Here is a 24329-nt window from a genome sequence, read left to right as displayed (position 1 = left end):
TATTATCATAACTAACAATATAAGCTGCAAGTGTACAGTTATAAGTATGTATGTAGTAATATATTATAGTAGTGTACAGATTCCTGAGTGAGACGAAATGTTTGCACCAGCTGTGTTCAATGACTGCAATCAATCAATCAATGGTCCAGTGTAGCGTTACTGACAGACAGGGAACGTTTGTTCTGCCTCAGAATGTTATCATCACATCATGTTTTTACATTTTTAACCTCACGTGAAATCAATTATTTATTATGAATCACGGAATCACTATTAATTATGTTTTATGAGGTTATGGCCATTCATTTTAGTATTATAGATATTTTAGTACAGCATTTTATTAACAGCACTCAACACTTTAAATGAATGTAGCCTATCTGAAGTAAACTAGTATAAAATACTAAATACTAGAACTAGTAGTAAACTAGTATAGATTACTTTAACTTTAAATCAATGTTTGTGAATTAAACTAGTATATAATACAATATAACTAGTTAGTCATTTATCAGATGCTCTTAATCCAGTGTGATTTACAGTAAGCAAGAACACTTCATGGACAAACATTGTCACATACATGGAAATATGCATTTTATTTGGGTATTTTCTCCTGAAGTTCCCATGTGGTAGAATATGTATTTATTTATTCTAAAGTTACATGTGGTAGAATATGTATTTATTTATTCTAAAGTTACATGTGGTACAATATGTATTTTATTTAATGGCGTAGAATATTTATATAATATATATTTTCTGGGGGAGAATAAGAATATGTATTTTATTTCATGGCGTAGAATATTAATATAATATATATTTTCTGGGGGAGAATAAGAATATGTATTTTATTTGTGTATTTTCTGTAATGCAGGATAAATGTACCTGTTGATCTTCTACTGCCCTCTTGTGGTGGAAGTGTGCAGAACATCAGTGTGAACAGATCTACAAGTTCACAGTTTAGTACTTGGTCTGCTCTTCCCTCTACACACCAAAGTAATAGCAGATCTACAAGCTCAGCTCACAGCTTAAAGGGCCTTGCAAACGGGAAGCGAGGAACGCAGGCGTTGTTGCCTGTTGGTCTGGATCAACACAGGTCTCCTCCAGGTCTGGATCAACACAGGTCTCCTCCAGGTCTGGATCAACACAGGTCTCCTCCAGGTCTGGATCAACACAGGTCTCCTCCAGGTCTGGATCAACACAGGTCTCCTCCAGGTCTGGATCAACACAGGTCTCCTCCAGGTCTGGATCAACACAGGTCTCCTCCAGGTCTGGATCAACACAGGTCTCCTCCAGGTCTGGATCAACACAGGTCTCCTCCAGGTCTGGATCAACCACAGGTCTCCTCCAGGTCTGGATCAACGACAGGTCTCCTCCAGGTCTGGATCAACGACAGGTCTCCTCCAGGTCTGGATCAACGACAGGTCTCCTCCAGGTCTGGATCAACGACAGGTCTCCTCCAGGTCTGGATCAACACAGGTCTCCTCCAGGTCTGGATCAACACAGGTCTCCTCCAGGTCTGGATCAACACAGGTCTCCTCCAGGTCTGGATCAACACAGGTCTCCTCCAGGTCTGGATCAACACAGGTCTCCTCCAGGTCTGGATCAACACAGGTCTCCTCCAGGTCTGGATCAACACAGGTCTCCTCCAGGTCTGGATCAACACAGGTCTCCTCCAGGTCTGGATCAACACAGGTCTCCTCCAGGTCTGGATCAACACAGGTCTCCTCCAGGTCTGGATCAACACAGGTCTCCTCCAGGTCTGGATCAACACAGGTCTCCTCCAGGTCTGGATCAACACAGGTCTCCTCCAGGTCTGGATCAACACAGGTCTCCTCCAGGTCTGGATCAACGACAGGTCTCCTCCAGGTCTGGATCAACGACAGGTCTCCTCCAGGTCTGGATCAACGACAGGTCTCCTCCAGGTCTGCTCCAGAGGGGGCGCGACAACGCAAGCGAAAAAAAAGCTAAACAGAATCCAGGTCTGGTGAGTCACGGGGGGCGTGTGCACGAAACGAGCACGTGCGGAACAAATTCACGGGACCGCGCTCAGGTAGACACGCTTGCGTTCTCCGAGCAAAAACGCAGGTCTCATTGAAAATGAACTATAGTAACGCGTTACATCGCTCCCCGTTTGGAGGCCCTTTAAGCTCAGTGTGTCGCGGGCGTGACGCGCTGTGAGCTTGTAGATCTACTACGGTCAGCCGCAAAGCGCCTGGTTAGCACGTTAGCATCAGAACAGAACACCACAGTCAGGGTTTCAGACATTTTATTGATCAGAATTCGTTACCATGACAACGATAAAAACATAAAAAAAACAACCTCCACATGAAACAGAATGAGCAGCAGTTCAGCCAATCAGAGCGCAGGGGGAGGGGCTTACACTGTGACATCATTCCACTTCCTGTTAGAACCAACCAATAAGCAACCGGAGTTCTGTGCTAATGTTGCCTAGCGACCGGTCTGAACCAATGAGAGTTTAGAAGGACTGTGATTGGCTGCGGTGGGACCGGAGGGGCGGAGTCTTAAAGTACATCATCGCTCTCTGTGGTTTGTAATTGGGTGTCGTCTGCGTCCGTCATGCTGCTCTCCTCCACGTCTGCTACTGGTAGAGAGACATAGACACACACAGAGAGAGAGAGAGAGAGACAGACAGACAGACAGACAGGCAGACAGACAGGCAGGCAGGCAGGCAGACAGACAGACAGACAGACAGACAGACAGGCAGGCAGAGACAGACATACAGACAGACAGACAGACAGACAGACAGACAGACAGACAGACAGAGAGGAACACTTGTTAACAATACAATAGCCTATAATGTATTTCGGGTGTTTTTTTTGGTAATCCCCCCCCGAACCCAAATGACGTCACATTGTAGGCTCTAGAGAGCTGAACCGACTTTTATTCAGCTCTAAAATAGGACTATGAATCGCGCCTTACTCCGCTGCGCCTTCTACCGATATTGCCCAGAGAATTGCCTCACAGAGAATATTTTTCCTCTGGTGAAAAAAAATCCCTTTCTGGCCAAAAAGTACTGTTTATACGTGTGGTGGGGGGGAGGGGGGGGGGCAGAGTGCATCCACTAAGGAAAGTAGGCTTTCTAATGACACAACTCGCCTTTGTTTTGGTGAGTAGCAAAAACGTTATTTTTATTTACGAGAGGCTGGTCTGCATTCATGCGAGCGGCGGAAGTTGAGAGTAACATAGCTCTAAATGCAACGCATTAGAGCTATGGACCAGAGCTAGCCCTCTACCAATAGGGCATTAGAGCTATGGACCAGAGCTAGTGGTACACATGGGCTGTTGAGTGCATGGGCTGTCCAGCACTTAGAAAAAAAATAATCTGCAAGGAATTTCTTGACAGGGATAACATACACTTAAACAAACACTTTGGATAATTCAAGCTTTTCGTACAGCTGCAATGTTGGTGAGTTTGACGCTATTTAATAAAATCAGAGAGGACTTTTCTGTTTGGATGAATGGGCTGCCAATGGGAAGGACCTAGGTAGCACCTAGGTAGCACCTAGGTAGCACCTAGGTAGCACCTAGGTAGGAAGCACCTAGGTAGCACCTAGGTAGGAAGCACCTAGGTAGCACCTAGGTAGGAAGCACCTAGGTAGCACCTAGGTAGCACCTAGGTAGCACCTAGGTAGCACCTAGGTAGCACCTAGGTAGGAAGCACCTAGGTAGCACCTAGGTAGGAAGCACCTAGGTAGCACCTAGGTAGCACCTAGGTAGCACCTAGGTAGCACCTAGGTAGGAAGCACCTAGGTAGCACCTAGGTAGGAAGCACCTAGGTAGCACCTAGGTAGGAAGCACCTAGGTAGCACCTAGGTAGCACCTAGGTAGCACCTAGGTAGCACCTAGGTAGGAAGCACCTAGGTAGCACCTAGGTAGGAAGCACCTAGGTAGCACCTAGGTAGGTAGCACCTAGGTAGCACCTAGGTAGCACCTAGGTAGGAAGCACCTAGGTAGCACCTAGGTAGCACCTAGGAAGCACCTAGGTAGCACCTAGGTAGGAAGCACCTAGGTAGCACCTAGGTAGGTAGCACCTAGGTAGCACCTAGGTAGCACCTAGGTAGGAAGGACCTAGGTAGCACCTAGGTAGGAAGCACCTAGGTAGCACCTAGGTAGGTAGCACCTAGGTAGCACCTAGGTAGCACCTAGGTAGGAAGGACCTAGGTAGCACCTAGGTAGCACCTAGGTAGCACCTAGGTAGCACCTAGGTAGGAAGCACCTAGGTAGCACCTAGGTAGGAAGCACCTAGGTAGCACCTAGGTAGGAAGCACCTAGGTAGCACCTAGGTAGCACCTAGGTAGGAAGGACCTAGGTAGCACCTAGGTAGCACCTAGGTAGCACCTAGGTAGGAAGGACCTAGGTAGCACCTAGGTAGCACCTAGGTAGGAAGGACCTAGGTAGCACCTAGGTAGCACCTAGGTAGCACCTAGGTGCTACCTAGGTAGCACCTAGGTAGCACCTAGGTAGGAAGCACCTAGGTGCTACCTAGGTAGCACCTAGGTAGCACCTAGGTAGCACCTAGGTAGGAAGGACCTAGGTAGCACCTAGGTAGCACCTAGGTAGCACCTAGGTGCTACCTAGGTAGCACCTAGGTAGCACCTAGGTAGGAAGCACCTAGGTGCTACCTAGGTAGCACCTAGGTAGGAAGCACCTAGGTGCTACCTAGGTAGCACCTAGGTAGCACCTAGGTAGCACCTAGGTAGCACCTAGGTAGGAAGGACCTAGGTAGCACCTAGGTAGCACCTAGGTAGGAAGGACCTAGGTAGCACCTAGGTAGCACCTAGGTGCTTCCTACCTAGGTAGCACCTAGGTGCTTCCTACCTAGGTAGCACCTAGGTGCTTCCTACCTAGGTGCTTCCTACCTAGGTGCTTCCTACCTAGGTGCTACCTACCTAGGTAGCACCTAGGTGCTTCCTACCTAGGTGCTACCTACCTAGGTAGCACCTAGGTGCTTCCTACCTAGGTGCTTCCTACCTAGGTGCTTCCTACCTAGGTAGCACCTAGGTAGGAAGGACCTAGGTAGCACCTAGGTAGCACCTAGGTAGCACCTAGGTAGCACCTAGGTAGGAAGGACCTAGGTAGCACCTAGGTAGCACCTAGGTAGCACCTAGGTAGCACCTAGGTAGCACCTAGGTAGGAAGGACCTAGGTAGCACCTAGGTAGCACCTAGGTAGCACCTAGGTAGGAAGGACCTAGGTAGCACCTAGGTAGCACCTAGGTAGCAGCTAGGTAGCACCTAGGTAGCACCTAGGTAGGAAGGACCTAGGTAGCACCTAGGTAGCACCTAGGTAGCACCTAGGTAGCACCTAGGTGCTTCCTACCTAGGTGCTACCTAGGTGCTACCTAGGTAGCACCTAGGTAGCACCTAGGTAGCACCTAGGTGCTACCTAGGTGCTACCTAGGTAGCACCTAGGTAGCACCTAGGTAGCACCTAGGTAGCACCTAGGTAGCACCTAGGTAGCACCTAGGTAGGAAGGACCTAGGTAGCACCTAGGTAGCACCTAGGTAGCACCTAGGTAGGAAGGACCTAGGTAGCACCTAGGTAGCACCTAGGTAGCACCTAGGTGCTACCTAGGTAGCACCTAGGTAGCACCTAGGTAGGAAGCACCTAGGTGCTACCTAGGTAGCACCTAGGTAGCACCTAGGTAGCACCTAGGTAGGAAGGACCTAGGTAGCACCTAGGTAGCACCTAGGTGCTACCTAGGTAGCACCTAGGTAGCACCTAGGTAGGAAGCACCTAGGTGCTACCTAGGTAGCACCTAGGTAGGAAGCACCTAGGTGCTACCTAGGTAGCACCTAGGTAGCACCTAGGTAGCACCTAGGTAGGAAGGACCTAGGTAGCACCTAGGTAGCACCTAGGTAGCACCTAGGTAGCACCTAGGTAGCACCTAGGTAGCACCTAGGTAGGAAGGACCTAGGTAGCACCTAGGTGCTACCTAGGTAGCACCTAGGTAGCACCTAGGTAGGAAGCACCTAGGTGCTACCTAGGTAGCACCTAGGTAGGAAGCACCTAGGTGCTACCTAGGTAGCACCTAGGTAGCACCTAGGTAGCACCTAGGTAGGAAGGACCTAGGTAGCACCTAGGTAGCACCTAGGTAGCACCTAGGTAGCACCTAGGTAGCACCTAGGTAGCACCTAGGTAGGAAGGACCTAGGTAGCACCTAGGTAGCACCTAGGTAGCACCTAGGTAGGAAGGACCTAGGTAGCACCTAGGTAGCACCTAGGTAGCACCTAGGTAGCACCTAGGTAGCACCTAGGTAGGAAGGACCTAGGTAGCACCTAGGTAGGAAGGACCTAGGTAGCACCTAGGTAGCACCTAGGTAGCACCTAGGTAGCACCTAGGTAGCACCTAGGTAGCACCTAGGTAGCACCTAGGTAGCACCTAGGTAGCACCTAGGTAGGAAGGACCTAGGTAGCACCTAGGTAGCACCTAGGTAGCACCTAGGTAGGAAGGACCTAGGTAGCACCTAGGTAGCACCTAGGTAGCACCTAGGTGCTACCTAGGTAGCACCTAGGTAGCACCTAGGTAGGAAGCACCTAGGTGCTACCTAGGTAGCACCTAGGTAGCACCTAGGTAGCACCTAGGTAGGAAGGACCTAGGTAGCACCTAGGTAGCACCTAGGTAGCACCTAGGTGCTACCTAGGTAGCACCTAGGTAGCACCTAGGTAGGAAGCACCTAGGTGCTACCTAGGTAGCACCTAGGTAGGAAGCACCTAGGTGCTACCTAGGTAGCACCTAGGTAGCACCTAGGTAGCACCTAGGTAGCACCTAGGTAGGAAGGACCTAGGTAGCACCTAGGTAGCACCTAGGTAGCACCTAGGTAGGAAGGACCTAGGTAGCACCTAGGTAGCACCTAGGTGCTTCCTACCTAGGTAGCACCTAGGTGCTTCCTACCTAGGTAGCACCTAGGTGCTTCCTACCTAGGTGCTTCCTACCTAGGTGCTTCCTACCTAGGTGCTACCTACCTAGGTAGCACCTAGGTGCTTCCTACCTAGGTGCTACCTACCTAGGTAGCACCTAGGTGCTTCCTACCTAGGTGCTTCCTACCTAGGTGCTTCCTACCTAGGTGCTACCTAGGTAGGAAGCACCTAGGTAGCACCTAGGTGCTTCCTACCTAGGTAGCACCTAGGTAGGTAGCACCTAGGTAGGAAGCACCTAGGTAGCACCTAGGTGCTTCCTACCTAGGTAGCACCTAGGTAGCACCTAGGTGCTACCTAGGTGCTACCTAGGTAGCACCTAGGTAGCACCTAGGTAGCACCTAGGTAGCACCTAGGTAGGAAGGACCTAGGTAGCACCTAGGTAGCACCTAGGTAGGAAGGACCTAGGTAGCACCTAGGTAGCACCTAGGTGCTACCTAGGTAGCACCTAGGTAGGAAGGACCTAGGTAGCACCTAGGTAGCACCTAGGTAGCACCTAGGTAGCACCTAGGTAGGAAGGACCTAGGTAGCACCTAGGTAGCACCTAGGTAGGAAGGACCTAGGTAGCACCTAGGTAGCACCTAGGTGCTACCTAGGTAGCACCTAGGTAGCACCTAGGTAGCACCTAGGTAGCACCTAGGTAGCACCTAGGTAGCACCTAGGTAGCACCTAGGTAGGAAGGACCTAGGTAGCACCTAGGTAGCACCTAGGTCCTTCCTACCTAGGTGCTACCTAGGTAGCACCTAGGTCCTTCCTACCTAGGTGCTACCTAGGTAGCACCTAGGTAGCACCTAGGTAGCACCTAGGTAGCACCTAGGTAGGAAGGACCTAGGTAGCACCTAGGTAGCACCTAGGTAGCACCTAGGTAGGAAGGACCTAGGTAGCACCTAGGTAGCACCTAGGTCCTTCCTACCTAGGTGCTACCTAGGTGCTACCTAGGTGCTACCTAGGTCCTTCCTACCTAGGTAGCACCTAGGTAGGAAGGACCTAGGTAGCACCTAGGTAGCACCTAGGTAGCACCTAGGTAGCACCTAGGTAGGAAGGACCTAGGTAGCACCTAGGTAGCACCTAGGTAGCACCTAGGTAGCACCTAGGTAGCACCTAGGTAGGAAGGACCTAGGTGCTACCTAGGTAGCACCTAGGTAGGAAGGACCTAGGTGCTACCTAGGTAGCACCTAGGTAGGAAGGACCTAGGTGCTACCTAGGTGCTACCTAGGTAGCACCTAGGTAGCACCTAGGTAGCACCTAGGTAGCACCTAGGTAGGAAGGACCTAGGTAGCACCTAGGTAGCACCTAGGTAGCACCTAGGTAGGAAGGACCTAGGTAGCACCTAGGTAGCACCTAGGTAGCACCTAGGTAGGAAGGACCTAGGTAGCACCTAGGTAGCACCTAGGTAGCACCTAGGTAGGAAGGACCTAGGTAGCACCTAGGTAGGAAGGACCTAGGTAGCACCTAGGTAGCACCTAGGTAGGAAGGACCTAGGTAGCACCTAGGTAGCACCTAGGTAGGAAGGACCTAGGTAGCACCTAGGTAGCACCTAGGTAGGAAGGACCTAGGTAGCACCTAGGTAGCACCTAGGTAGGAAGGACCTAGGTAGCACCTAGGTAGGAAGGACCTAGGTAGCACCTAGGTAGGAAGCACCTAGGTAGGAAGGACCTAGGTAGCACCTAGGTGCTACCTAGGTAGCACCTAGGTAGGTAGCACCTAGGTAGCACCTAGGTGCTTCCTACCTAGGTAGCACCTAGGTAGGTAGCACCTAGGTAGGAAGCACCTAGGTAGCACCTAGGTGCTTCCTACCTAGGTGCTTCCTACCTAGGTAGCACCTAGGTGCTTCCTACCTAGGTAGCACCTAGGTGCTTCCTACCTAGGTGCTTCCTACCTAGGTGCTTCCTACCTAGGTGCTACCTACCTAGGTAGCACCTAGGTGCTTCCTACCTAGGTGCTACCTACCTAGGTAGCACCTAGGTGCTTCCTACCTAGGTGCTACCTACCTAGGTAGCACCTAGGTGCTTCCTACCTAGGTGCTTCCTACCTAGGTGCTTCCTACCTAGGTGCTACCTAGGTAGGAAGCACCTAGGTAGCACCTAGGTGCTTCCTACCTAGGTAGCACCTAGGTAGGTAGCACCTAGGTAGGAAGCACCTAGGTAGCACCTAGGTGCTTCCTACCTAGGTAGCACCTAGGTAGGAAGCACCTAGGCAGCACCTTGCTGGGAAGTTGGCAGCCGTGTGCATATCATCAATTGGACTGAAGCCCCATGAAGAGAACGAGGTTGTCACAACTCTCTCTCATCTAAACGGCGCTGTGGACTGAAGCCCCATGAAGAGAACGAGGTTGTCACAACTCTCTCTCATCTAAACGGCGCTGTGGGCTACCAAACCCATGAAGAGAACGAGGTTGTCACAACTCTCTCTCATCTAAAGCCCCATGAAGAGAACGAGGTTGTCACAACTCTCTCTCATCTAAAGCCCCATGAAGAGAACGAGGTTGTCACAACTCTCTCTCATCTAAACGGACTGAAGCCCCATGAAGAGAACGAGGTTGTCACAACTCTCTCTCATCTAAACGGACTGAAGCCCCATGAAGAGAACGAGGTTGTCACAACTCTCTCTCATCTAAACGGCGCTGTGACTGAAGCCCCATGAAGAGAACGAGGTTGTCACAACTCTCTCTCATCTAAACGGCGCTGTGGACTGAAGCCCCATGAAGAGAACGAGGTTGTCACAACTCTCTCTCATCTAAACGGCGCTGTGGGCTACCAAACGCCCTCCCCCAATTACAAATAAATAATTTAATATATAACTTACTCCGCCTCACAATTTAATTGGTTGCCTCGTACCAGAGTGGTTACGGACACTGCTCGGTGATTGGCTGACCTCGTACCTGAGTCGTATGGATACTGCTCTGTGATTGGCTCCTCGTCGTCAGGCAGGTATCGTTTATCGATGGCTTCTTTGATCTGGTTGTTGGCTCCTTTCGGGTCGAGATCCATCGCCCACGAGAAGTTCATCAGGGCCAGGTGGGTGTGGCCTAGCTTCTTATACACCTGTAAAGGTCAGAGTTCAAAGGTCATCAGGGTCAGGATGAAATAAAGCAACATAGAATCTAAAGACTGATATATGTATCACTTTGGAGGTTTGGTCTGTTCTGTCACTTAAAGTGTATCACTTTGGAGGTTTGTTTTGTCTGTTCTGTCACTTAATAACATTACAAACAGGGTTAGCTAGCATAGCGCTTCCCGTCCTGAATGGGTTAATATTAACAGGGTTAGCTAGCATAGCGCTTCCCGTCCTGAATGGGTTAATATTAACAGGGTTAGCTAGCATAGCGCTTCCCGTCCTGAATGGGTTAATATTAACAGGGTTAGCTAGCATAGCGCTTCCCGTCCTGAGTGGGTTAATATTAACAGGGTTAGCTAGCATAGCGCTTCCCGTCCTGAATGGGTTAATATTACAAACAGGGTTAGCTAGCATAGCGCTTCCCGTCCTGAATGGGTTAATATTACAAACAGGGTTAGCTAGCATAGCGCTTCCCGTCCTGAATGGGTTAATATTACAAACAGGGTTAGCTAGCATAGCGCTTCCCGTCCTGAATGGGTTAATATTAACAGGGTTAGCTAGCATAGCGCTTCCCCTCCTGAATGGGTTAATATTAACAGGGTTAGCTAGCATAGCGCTTCCCGTCCTGAATGGGTTAATATTAACAGGGTTAGCTAGCATAGCGCTTCCCGTCCTGAATGGGTTAATATTAACAGGGTTAGCTAGCATAGCGCTTCCCCTCCTGAATGGGTTAATATTAACAGGGTTAGCTAGCATAGCGCTTCCCGTCCTGAATGGGTTAATATTAACAGGGTTAGCTAGCATAGCGCTTCCCGTCCTGAATGGGTTAATATTAACAGGGTTAGCTAGCATAGCGCTTCCCGTCCTGAACGGGTTAATATTAACAGGGTTAGCTAGCATAGCGCTTCCCGTCCTGAATGAGTTAATATTAACAGGGTTAGCTAGCATAGCGCTTCCCGTCCTGAATGGGTTAATATTAACAGGGTTAGCTAGCATAGCGCTTCCCGTCCTGAATGGGTTATTATTAACAGGGTTAGCTAGCATAGCGCTTCCCGTCCTGAATGGGTTAATATTAACAGGGTTAGCTAGCATAGCGCTTCCCGTCCTGAATGGGTTAATATTAACAGGGTTAGCTAGCATAGCGCTTCCCGTCCTGAATGGGTTAATATTAACAGGGTTAGCTAGCATAGCGCTTCCCGTCCTGAGTGGGTTAATATTAACAGGGTTAGCTAGCATAGCGCTTCCCGTCCTGAATGGGTTAATATTACAAACAGGGTTAGCTAGCATAGCGCTTCCCGTCCTGAATGGGTTAATATTACAAACAGGGTTAGCTAGCATAGCGCTTCCCGTCCTGAATGGGTTAATATTAACAGGGTTAGCTAGCATAGCGCTTCCCGTCCTGAATGGGTTAATATTAACAGGGTTAGCTAGCATAGCGCTTCCCGTCCTGAATGGGTTAATATTAACAGGGTTAGCTAGCATAGCGCTTCCCCTCCTGAATGGGTTAATATTAACAGGGTTAGCTAGCATAGCGCTTCCCGTCCTGAATGGGTTAATATTACAAACAGGGTTAGCTAGCATAGCGCTTCCCGTCCTGAATGGGTTAATATTACAAACAGGGTTAGCTAGCATAGCGCTTCCCGTCCTGAATGGGTTAATATTACAAACAGGGTTAGCTAGCATAGCGCTTCCCGTCCTGAATGGGTTAATATTACAAACAGGGTTAGCTAGCATAGCGCTTCCCGTCCTGAATGGGTTAATATTAACAGGGTTAGCTAGCATAGCGCTTCCCGTCCTGAATGGGTTAATATTAACAGGGTTAGCTAGCATAGCGCTTCCCGTCCTGAATGGGTTAATATTAACAGGGTTAGCTAGCATAGCGCTTCCCGTCCTGAATGGGTTAATATTAACAGGGTTAGCTAGCATAGCGCTTCCCGTCCTGAATGGGTTAATATTAACAGGGTTAGCTAGCATAGCGCTTCCCGTCCTGAATGGGTTAATATTAACAGGGTTAGCTAGCATAGCGCTTCCCGTCCTGAGTGGGTTAATATTAACAGGGTTAGCTAGCATAGCGCTTCCCGTCCTGAGTGGGTTAATATTAACAGGGTTAGCTAGCATAGCGCTTCCCCTCCTGAGTGGGTTCATATTAACAGGGTTAGACTCGAGCATGGGTTCCCAACCACTGGTACTAGTACCACTAGTGGTACTTGAGCCCCCTCTGGTGGTACTCAGAGGAGTCGCCCAAAACCCTGTATTAATATTTATATTAATACAGGTAGTTGTTCTGACCAAGAAATTGGTTGAAATAGGCTCAATAGGAATGGAACACAAAGGGCAGGTCTACGCTGCTGTGTTTTAACATCAGTTATTATAGGAATGGAACACAAAGGGCAGGTCTACGCTGCTGTGTTTTAACATCAGTTATTATAGGAATGGAACACAAAGGGCAGGTCTACGCTGCTGTATTTTAACATCAGTTATTATAGGAATGGAACACAAAGGGCAGGTCTACGCTGCTGTATTTTAACATCAGTTATTATAGGAATGGAACACAAAGGGCAGGTCTACACTGCTGTTTGAACATCAGTTATTATAGGAATGGAACACAAAGGGCAGATCTACGCTGCTGTATTTTAACATCAGTTATTATAGGAATGGAACACAAAGGGCAGGTCTACGCTGCTGTTTGAACATCAGTTATTATAGGAATGGAACACAAAGGGCAGGTCTACGCTGCTGTATTTTAACATCAGTTATTATAGGAATGGAACACAAAGGGCAGGTCTACGCTGCTGTATTTTAACATCAGTTATTATAGGAATGGAACACAAAGGGCAGGTCTACGCTGCTGTATTTTAACATCAGTTATTATAGGAATGGAACACAAAGGGCAGGTCTACGCTGCTGTATTTTAACATCAGTTATTATAGGAATGGAACACAAAGGGCAGGTCTACGCTGCTGTTTGAACATCAGTTATTATAGGAATGGAACACAAAGGGCAGGTCTACGCTGCTGTGTTTGAACGTCAGTTATTATAGGAATGGAACACAATGGGCAGGTCTACGCTGCTGTATTATAACATCAGTTATTATAGGAATGGAACACAAAGGGCAGGTCTACGCTGCTGTGTTTTAACATCAGTTATTATAGGAATGGAACACAAAGGGCAGGTCTACGCTGCTGTATTTTAACATCAGTTATTATAGGAATGGAACACAAAGGGCAGGTCTACGCTGCTGTGTTTGAACATCAGTTATTATAGGAATGGAACACAAAGGGCAGGTCTACGCTGCTGTGTTTTAACATCAGTTATTATAGGAATGGAACACAAAGGGCAGGTCTACGCTGCTGTGTTTTAACATCAGTTATTATAGGAATGGAACACAAAGGGCAGGTCTACGCTGCTGTGTTTTAACATCAGTTATTATAGGAATGGAACACAAAGGGCAGGTCTACGCTGCTGTGTTTGAACATCAGTTATTATAGGAATGGAACACAAAGGGCAGGTCTACGCTGCTGTATGAACGTCAGTTATTATAGGAATGGAACACAAAGGGCAGGTCTACGCTGCTGTGTTTGAACGTCAGTTATTATAGGAATGGAACACAAAGGGCAGGTCTACGCTGCTGTTTGAACATCAGTTATTATAGGAATGGAACACAAAGGGCAGGTCTACGCTGCTGTATGAACGTCAGTTATTATAGGAATGGAACACAAAGGGCAGGTCTACGCTGCTGTTTGAACATCAGTTATTATAGGAATGGAACACAAAGGGCAGGTCTACGCTGCTGTTTGAACATCAGTTATTATAGGAATGGAACACAAAGGGCAGGTCTACGCTGCTGTGTTTGAACGTCAGTTATTATAGGAATGGAACACAAAGGGCAGGTCTACGCTGCTGTTTGAACATCAGTTATTATAGGAATGGAACACAAAGGGCAGGTCTACGCTGCTGTGTTTGAACGTCAGTTATTATAGGAATGGAACACAAAGGGCAGGTCTACGCTGCTGTGTTTGAACGTCAGTTATTATAGGAATGGAACACAAAGGGCAGGTCTACGCTGCTGTATTTTAACATCAGTTATTATAGGAATGGAACACAAAGGGCAGGTCTACGCTGCTGTATTTGAACATCAGTTATTATAGGAATGGAACACAAAGGGCAGGTCTACACTGCTGTTTGAACATCAGTTATTATAGGAATGGAACACAAAGGGCAGGTCTATGCTGCTGTTTGAACATCAGTTATTATAGGAATGGAACACAAAGGGCAGGTCTACGCTGCTGTGTTTGAACATCAGTTATTATAGGAATGGAACACAAAGGGCAGGTCTACGCTGCTGTGTTTTAACATCAGTTATTATAGGAATGGAACACAAAGGGCAGGTCTACGCTGCTGTGTTTGAACATCAGTTATTATAGGAATGGAACACAAAGGGCAGGTCTACGCTGCTGTATTTTAACATCAGTTATTATAGGAATGGAACACAAAGGGCAGGTCTACGCTGCTGTTTGAACATCAGTTATTATAGGAATGGAACACAAAGGGCAGGTCTACGCTGCTGTTTGAACGTCAGTTATTATAGGAATGGAACACAAAGGGCAGGTCTACGCTGCTGTATTTTAACATCAGTTATTATAGGAATGGAACACAAAGGGCAGGTCTACGCTGCTGTTTGAACATCAGTTATTATAGGAATGGAACACAAAGGGCAGGTCTACGCTGCTGTTTGAACGTCAGTTATTATAGGAATGGAACACAAAGGGCAGGTCTACGCTGCTGTATTTGAACATCAGTTATTATAGGAATGGAACACAAAGGGCAGGTCTACGCTGCTGTTTGAACGTCAGTTATTATAGGAATGGAACACAAAGGGCAGGTCTACGCTGCTGTATTTGAACATCAGTTATTATAGGAATGGAACACAAAGGGCAGGTCTACGCTGCTGTGTTTTAACATCAGTTATTATAGGAATGGAACACAAAGGGCAGGTCTACGCTGCTGTTTTAACATCAGTTATTATAGGAATGGAACACAAAGGGCAGGTCTACGCTGCTGTGTTTTAACATCAGTTATTATAGGAATGGAACACAAAGGGCAGGTCTACGCTGCTGTATTTGAACATCAGTTATTATAGGAATGGAACACAAAGGGCAGGTCTACGCTGCTGTTTGAACGTCAGTTATTATAGGAATGGAACACAAAGGGCAGGTCTACGCTGCTGTTTGAACATCAGTTATTATAGGAATGGAACACAAAGGGCAGGTCTACGCTGCTGTATTTGAACATCAGTTATTATAGGAATGGAACACAAAGGGCAGGTCTACGCTGCTGTATTTTAACATCAGTTATTATAGGAATGGAACACAAAGGGCAGGTCTACGCTGCTGTGTTTTAACATCAGTTATTATAGGAATGGAACACAAAGGGCAGGTCTACGCTGCTGTTTTAACATCAGTTATTATAGGAATGGAACACAAAGGGCAGGTCTACGCTGCTGTTTGAACATCAGTTATTATAGGAATGGAACACAAAGGGCAGGTCTACGCTGCTGTATTTGAACATCAGTTATTATAGGAATGGAACACAAAGGGCAGGTCTACGCTGCTGTTTGAACGTCAGTTATTATAGGAATGGAACACAAAGGGCAGGTCTACGCTGCTGTTTGAACGTCAGTTATTATAGGAATGGAACACAAAGGGCAGGTCTACGCTGCTGTTTGAACATCAGTTATTATAGGAATGGAACACAAAGGGCAGGTCTACGCTGCTGTGTTTTAACATCAGTTATAGGAATGGAACACAAAGGGCAGGTCTATGCTGCTGTTTGAACATCAGTTATTATAGGAATGGAACACAAAGGGCAGGTCTACGCTGCTGTGTTTGAACGTCAGTTATTATAGGAATGGAACACAAAGGGCAGGTCTACGCTGCTGTTTTAACATCAGTTATAGGAATGGAACACAAAGGGCAGGTCTATGCTGCTGTTTGAACATCAGTTATTATAGGAATGGAACACAAAGGGCAGGTCTACGCTGCTGTGTTTGAACGTCAGTTATTATAGGAATGGAACACAAAGGGCAGGTCTACGCTGCTGTGTTTGAACATCAGTTATTATAGGAATGGAACACAAAGGGCAGGTCTACGCTGCTGTTTGAACATCAGTTATTATAGGAATGGAACACAAAGGGCAGGTCTACGCTGCTGTATTTTAACATCAGTTATTATAGGAATGGAACACAAAGGGCAGGTCTACACTGCTGTTTGAACATCAGTTATTATAGGAATGGAACACAAAGGGCAGGTCTACACTGCTGTTTGAACATCAGTTATTATAGGAATGGAACACAAAGGGCAGGTCTACACTGCTGTTTGAACATCAGTTATTATAGGAATGGAACACAAAGGGCAGGTCTACGCTGCTGTATTTTAACATCAGTTATTATAGGAATGGAACACAAAGGGCAGGTCTACGCTGCTGTATTTTAACATCAGTTATTATAGGAATGGAACACAAAGGGCAGGTCTACGCTGCTGTATTTTAACATCAGTTATTATAGGAATGGAACACAAAGGGCAGGTCTACGCTGCTGTGTTTTAACATCAGTTATTATAGGAATGGAACACAAAGGGCAGGTCTACGCTGCTGTGTTTTAACATCAGTTATTATAGGAATGGAACACAAAGGGCAGGTCTACGCTGCTGTTTGAACATCAGTTATTATAGGAATGGAACACAAAGGGCAGGTCTACGCTGCTGTGTTTGAACATCAGTTATTATAGGAATGGAACACAAAGGGCAGGTCTACGCTGCTGTGTTTGAACATCAGTTATTATAGGAATGGAACACAAAGGGCAGGTCTACGCTGCTGTTTGAACATCAGTTATTATAGGAATGGAACACAAAGGGCAGGTCTACGCTGCTGTGTTTGAACATCAGTTATTATAGGAATGGAACACAAAGGGCAGGTCTACGCTGCTGTTTGAACATCAGTTATTATAGGAATGGAACACAAAGGGCAGGTCTACGCTGCTGTGTTTGAACATCAGTTATTATAGGAATGGAACACAAAGGGCAGGTCTACGCTGCTGTGTTTGAACATCAGTTATTATAGGAATGGAACACAAAGGGCAGGTCTACGCTGCTGTGTTTGAACATCAGTTATTATAGGAATGGAACACAAAGGGCAGGTCTACGCTGCTGTTTGAACATCAGTTATTATAGGAATGGAACACAAAGGGCAGGTCTACGCTGCTGTGTTTGAACATCAGTTATTATAGGAATGGAACACAAAGGGCAGGTCTACGCTGCTGTTTTATAACATCAGTTATTATAGGAATGGAACACAAAGGGCATGTCTACGCTGCTGTGTTTTAACATCAGTTATTATAGGAATGGAACACAAAGGGCAGGTCTACGCTGCTGTGTTTGAACATCAGTTATTATAGGAATGGAACACAAAGGGCAGGTCTACGCTGCTGTGTTTTAACATCAGTTATTATAGGAATGGAACACAAAGGGCAGGTCTACGCTGCTGTGTTTGAACATCAGTTATTATAGGAATGGAACACAAAGGGCAGGTCTACGCTGCTGTGTTTGAACATCAGTTATTATAGGAATGGAACACAAAGGGCAGGTCTACGCTGCTGTGTTTTAACATCAGTTATTATAGGAATGGAACACAAAGGGCAGGTCTACGCTGCTGTGTTTTAACGTCAGTTATTATAGGAATGGAACACAAAGGGCAGGTCTACGCTGCTGTGTTTTAACATCAGTTATTATAGGAATGGAACACAAAGGGCAGGTCTACGCTGCTGTGTTTTAACATCAGTTATTATAGGAATGGAACACAAAGGGCAGGTCTACGCTGCTGTGTTTTAACATCAGTTATTATAGGAATGGAACACAAAGGGCAGGTCTACGCTGCTGTGTTTGAACATCAGTTATTATAGGAATGGAACACAAAGGGCAGGTCTACGCTGCTGTTTGAACGTCAGTTATTATAGGAATGGAACACAAAGGGCAGGTCTACGCTGCTGTATTTCTACGTCTACGCTGCTGTTTGAACGTCAGTTATTACGGCAGTCGTTGGAGTGCCAGTACTTCAGTATAAAAAGGTTGAAACCCCCTGGGTTAGAGGTCAAAGGTCGTGTTACCTTGCCGATGAGGAAGTAAACCAGAGACTCTTTGGGAACGATTTGTTTCAACTCCTCCAACTCCTGGAGCGCAGCCTGAGGACGGACACACACACACACACACACACACACACACACACACACACACACACACACACACACACACACACACACACACACACACACACACACACACACACACACACACACACACACACACACACACACACACACACACACACACACACACACACACACACACACACACACACACACACACACACGTTATTTTCGAACTATAATTCCTCATTTATGTGAACCAGTTCACAGTTCAAAATTTTAAAAATGAACTCGTTCAGTTCATAGTTCATCATTCAAATGTTTTAACTAAAGTTCATGGTTCCAAAAAATGAACTATTAGAGTTATTTTTCTTTTTTTTAATTATTGCCACAGCCCATAGGAATAAAGTCTGCTATTGGGAATGAACTCCAACCTTTGGGATTAATAAAGTGGCAACTTTTACAATATCTCCATTACCATTATCCAAATTAATTCCTTATCATTTTTTTACATTTTGGAAATATTAGCTCTTTTGCAATGTGAAATGGCTGAGAAAGATTAGTTAATTTATGTCGGATAAGGACTTATTGGTGGGGTTTCCGCTAGATATTAAGGCCTGTTTAGGGTGTGTTTTAGCGTGGGGTTCGCCTGGAAGGCTCCATGGAAACACTCACTCTTGAACAAAGTTGAACTGTGAGAAAGTGACGTTCACACACGCCAGAAATGAAGGCGTTCACAATGACGTTCATCAGGCAGAAATACAGTACGTTCAGTTCATCAGGCAGAAATACAGTACGTTCAGTTCATCAGGCAGAAATACAGTACGTTCAGTTCATCAGGCAGAAATACAGTACGTTCAGTTCACATTCACCCTAAATATGAACGCGTTCGTGAACGATCGTTCTTTGAACGAGTTCAGGGACAACACTGTATATATACAGTGTGTGTAGTACAGAGTAATCTAGTAAGAGAGTAATGACACTCCCGTTGACTCTCATTGTAACAATGGAATGCGGAAGTGCTCATTCTCAATGGGATAGTTCCAGCCATAGGAGCAATGTTTGGAACTATCGCCCATAGGCACCCGCTTTGTCTCAATGGGATAGTTCCAGCCATAGGAGCAATGTTTGGAACTATCGCCCATAGGCACCCGCTTTGTCTCAATGGGATAGTTCCAGCCATAGGAGCAATGTTTGGAACTATCACCCATAGGCACCCGCTTTGTCTCAATGGAATAGTTCCAGCCATAGGAGCAATGTTTGGAACTATCGCCCATAGGCACCCGCTTTGCGGCGAGATCAAAGCGTGTCACCACTCTCTTACTACATTACTCTGGTGTTGTAGTAGTAGTATTAGTAGTAGTAATATTACTAGTATATATATTTACCTTATACTTCTCGTTAGCGAACAGGATGGACGCTCGGTGGAATTTACACAGAGGGTTTTTGGGGTCGATGTTGATCGCTCTGTTCAGAGTCTCTAGAGCACAGTCTGACTTCTTCAGAGCATGTTGGACCTGAACGCACACACGCACACACACGCACACACACGCACGCACACAGTGGGGATTAACGCTCATGAAATTATTTCACAGACACAATATGTTGATTGGTGAGAAACAACATCATCTTGATGGACAAACAAATCCAACAACAATCGGACAGATCCGTCTTGATCACATGACTAGAGATAACGTGTACCGACTTGCTCTGAGTTGATAGCTTTTAATTATCATTATAATTAACATAATTAATATAATTATCATACGTACCACTCCAATGTGACACAGTAGCACTGACGACTGAGGGTTGATACTCAGAGCTTTCTTGAAGTGAATTTCTGCTAAGTTGAACTTCTCCTGCTTGTAGTAGATCATCCCTAAACCATACCTAACGCGCACACACACACACACACACACACACACACACACACACACACACACACACACACACACACACACACACACACACACACACACACACACACACACACACACACACACACACACACACACACACACACAGTCATTTGCCAAGGTATTGTCTAACTATAATTCCTCCTCATATCTTTATCTACCTACCCTAGGGGACACAGGGAGAACATGTGAGGGTACCTATAGGGGACATGGGGAGAACATGTGAGGGTATCCACCCTAGGGGACACGGGGAGAACGTGTGAGGGTACCTACCCTAGGGGACACGGGGAGAACATGTGAGGGTACCTACCCTAGGGGACACGGGGAGAACATGTAAGGGTACCTACCCTAGGGGACACGGGGAGAACATGTGAGGGTACCTACCCTAGGGGACACGGGGAGAACATGTAAGGGTACCTACCCTAGGGGACACGGGGAGAACATGTGAGGGTACCTACCCTAGGGGACACAGGGAGAACATGTAAGGGTACCTACCCTAGGGGACACGGGGAGAACATGTGAGGGTACCCACCCTAGGGGACACGGGGAGAACGTGTGAGGGTACCTACCCTAGGGGACACGGGGAGAACATGTGAGGGTACCTACCCTAGGGGACACGGGGAGAACATGTGAGGGTACCTACCCTAGGGGACACGGGGAGAACATGTGAGGGTACCTACCCTAGGGGACACGGGGAGAACATGTGAGGGTACCTACCCTAGAGGACACGGGGAGAACGTGTGAGGGTACCTACCCTAGGGGACACGGGGAGAACATGTGAGGGTACCTACCCTAGGGGACACGGGGATAACATGTGAGGGTACCTACCCTAGGGGACACAGGGATAACATGTGAGGGTACCTACCCTAGGGGACACGGGGAGAACATGTGAGGGTACCTACCCTAGGGGACATGGGGAGAACATGTGAGGGTACCTACCCTAGGGGACACGGGGAGAACATGTGAGGGTACCTACCCTAGGGGACACGGGGAGAACATGGAACAAACTAGAAATTACCAGGCATTGTAGTGTCTACTGTTGACTCTAATAGCGTTCCTGAAGCAGGATAAGGCTTTGTCCAACTCCTCCGTTAATACGAACTCATGTCCGAGCAGAGTGTAGGCGTACGCAAAGCTGGGGTCCACCTGGAGAGGGAGCCAGAGAGTTATTACTGCGATTAGAGAGAGAATAGAGCACCGAAGTCTGACGTCAGTATCGCTAGAGGGCGCTAAGTCCACTAGAGGGCGCTAAGTCCATCACATCAACATTCACAATTACCTGTATTGTAATTAATCAAATGACCTGTACTAATTAATTACCTGCATTAATTAATTACCTGTATTGCTCGTTGGAAGAACTTGATAGCGATGTCGTGTTCTCTCTGGAGACTAAAACAATTACCTGCTACACACCATGACTACACACACACACACACACACACACACACACACACACACACACACACACACACACACACACACACACACACACACACACACACACACACACACACACACACACACACAGTATGTCATTTGCCAGTTATTTTCGAACTATAATTCCTCATTTCTGTGAACCAGTTCACAGTTAAAAATGAACTGGTTCAGTTCATAGTTCATCATTCAAATGTTTTAACTAAAGCCCATAGTAGGGTTAACCCTAACCCTAACCCTAACCCATTTAAATGTTTTAACTAAAGCCCATAGTAGGGTTAACCCTAACCCTAACCCTATAGGAATAAAGCCCATAGTAGGGTTAACCCTAACCCTAACCCTATAGGAATAAAGCCCATAGTAGGGTTAACCCTAACCCTAACCCTATAGGAATAAAGCCCATAGTAGGGTTAACCCTAACCCTAACCCTATAGGAATAAAGCCCATAGTAGGGTTAACCCTAACCCTAACCCTATAGGAATAAAGCCCATAGTAGGGTTAACCCTAACCCTAACCCTAACCCTATAGGAATAAAGCCCATAGTAGGGTTAACCCTAACCCTAACCCTATAGGAATAAAGCCCATAGTAGGGTTAACCCTAACCCTAACCCTATAGGAATAAAGCCCATAGTAGGGTTAACCCTAACCCTAACCCTATAGGAATAAAGCCCATAGTAGGGTTAACCCTAACCCTAACCCTATAGGAATAAAGCCCATAGTAGGGTTAACGCTAACCCTAACCCTATAGGAATAAAGCCCATAGTAGGGTTAACGCTAACCCTAACCCTATAGGAATAAAGCCCATAGTAGGGTTAACGCTAACCCTAACCCTATAGGAATAAAGCCCATAGTAGGGTTAACCCTAACCCTAACCCTATAGGAATAAAGCCCATAGTAGGGTTAACCCTAACCCTAACCCTATAGGAATAAAGCCCATAGTAGGGTTAACCCTAACCCTAACCCTATAGGAATAAAGCCCATAGTAGGGTTAACCCTAACCCTAACCCTATAGGAATAAAGCCCATAGTAGGGTTAACCCTAACCCTAACCCTATAGGAATAAAGCCCATAGTAGGGTTAACCCTAACCCTAACCCTATAGGAATAAAGCCCATAGTAGGGTTAACCCTAACCCTAACCCTATAGGAATAAAGCCCATAGTAGGGTTAACCCTAACCCTAACCCTATAGGAATAAAGCCCATAGTAGGGTTAACCCTAACCCTAACCCTATAGGAATAAAGCCCATAGTAGGGTTAACCCTAACCCTAACCCTATAGGAATAAAGCCCATAGTAGGGTTAACCCTAACCCTAACCCTATAGGAATAAAGCCCATAGTAGGGTTAACCCTAACCCTAACCCTATAGGAATAAAGCCCATAGTAGGGTTAACCCTAACCCTAACCCTATAGGAATAAAGCCCATAGTAGGGTTAACCCTAACCCTAACCCTATAGGAATAAAGCCCATAGTAGGGTTAACCCTAACCCTAACCCTATAGGAATAAAGCCCATAGTAGGGTTAACCCTAACCCTAACCCTATAGGAATAAAGCCCATAGTAGGGTTAACCCTAACCCTAACCCTATAGGAATAAAGCCCATAGTAGGGTTAACGCTAACCCTAACCCTATAGGAATAAAGCCCATAGTAGGGTTAACCCTAACCCTAACCCTATAGGAATAAAGCCCATAGTAGGGTTAACCCTAACCCTAACCCTATAGGAATAAAGCCCATAGTAGGGTTAACCCTAACCCTAACCCTATAGGAATAAAGCCCATAGTAGGGTTAACCCTAACCCTAACCCTATAGGAATAAAGCCCATAGTAGGGTTAACCCTAACCCTAACCCTATAGGAATAAAGCCCATAGTAGGGTTAACCCTAACCCTAACCCTATAGGAATAAAGCCCATAGTAGGGTTAACCCTAACCCTAACCCTAACCCTATAGGAATAAAGCCCATAGTAGGGTTAACCCTAACCCTAACCCTATAGGAATAAAGCCCATAGTAGGGTTAACCCTAACCCTAACCCTATAGGAATAAAGCCCATAGTAGGGTTAACCCTAACCCTAACCCTATAGGAATAAAGCCCATAGTAGGGTTAACCCTAACCCTAACCCTATAGGAATAAAGCCCATAGTAGGGTTAACCCTAACCCTAACCCTATAGGAATAAAGGGTTAGGGTTAACCCTAACCCTAACCCTATAGGAATAAAGCCCATAGTAGGGTTAACCCTAACCCTATAGGAATAAAGCCCATAGTAGGGTTAACCCTAACCCTAACCCTATAGGAATAAAGGGTTAGGGTTAACCCTAACCCTAACCCTATAGGAATAAAGCCCATAGTAGGGTTAACCCTAACCCTATAGGAATAAAGCCCATAGTAGGGTTAACCCTAACCCTAACCCTATAGGAATAAAGCCCATAGTAGGGTTAACCCTAACCCTAACCCTATAGGAATAAAGCCCATAGTAGGGTTAACCCTAACCCTATAGGAATAAAGGGTTAGGGTTAACCCTAACCCTAACCCTATAGGAATAAAGTAACTCCACATACTGCCTGGTCTTAATCCATTCTGGGCGGGAACCCCTTTTGGTGTTTTAAAGCATTATGTTACACTTTAGCTATTGAAAAATAGCAGATCTACAAGCTCGTGCCGCGCTACGAGCTTGTATGTCTGCTATTTTTGAAAAATCGTTAAATGTGCCTCAAATATTTGAATATATATTATTACAGAGTGGACATTTTAACTCAAATGTTTGCTTCTGGGTGGTCCCTGGAACAACATATTTTCAGATGGGGGGG

General features: G+C 46.5%; 1 protein-coding gene across 3 annotated transcripts in view; it reads right to left on the bottom strand.

Moving 5' to 3' along the window:
• Positions 1-2240: 2240 nt before the first annotated feature.
• The window catches only part of LOC306918278 (cell division cycle protein 27 homolog), an 80168-nt gene continuing 58079 nt past the window's right edge, over positions 2241-24329 (bottom strand). For 2 of the 3 annotated variants that reach the window (XM_079531154.1, XM_079531153.1), the window contains 7 exons: positions 21435-21515; positions 21116-21243; positions 19954-20071; positions 19570-19698; positions 18143-18217; positions 9809-9971; positions 2241-2593 (listed from right to left, as the gene is read on the bottom strand). In XM_079531154.1, coding sequence (XP_079387280.1) covers positions 2514-2593; positions 9809-9971; positions 18143-18217; positions 19570-19698; positions 19954-20071; positions 21116-21243; positions 21435-21515 — 774 coding nt within the window. In that variant the 3' untranslated portion in view covers positions 2241-2513. The remainder of the gene's footprint in view (positions 2594-9808; positions 9972-18142; positions 18218-19569; positions 19699-19953; positions 20072-21115; positions 21244-21434; positions 21516-24329) is intronic. The other variant, XM_079531155.1, reaches the window with a different exon arrangement.

The sequence above is a fragment of the Electrona antarctica genome (genome assembly GCF_951216825.1).
Source record: "Electrona antarctica genome assembly, contig: scaffold_141, whole genome shotgun sequence".
Taxonomy (NCBI): domain Eukaryota; kingdom Metazoa; phylum Chordata; class Actinopteri; order Myctophiformes; family Myctophidae; genus Electrona; species Electrona antarctica.
Note: the sequence above shows the minus strand (reverse complement) of the source record. Positions and strands in the feature narration are given on the sequence as shown.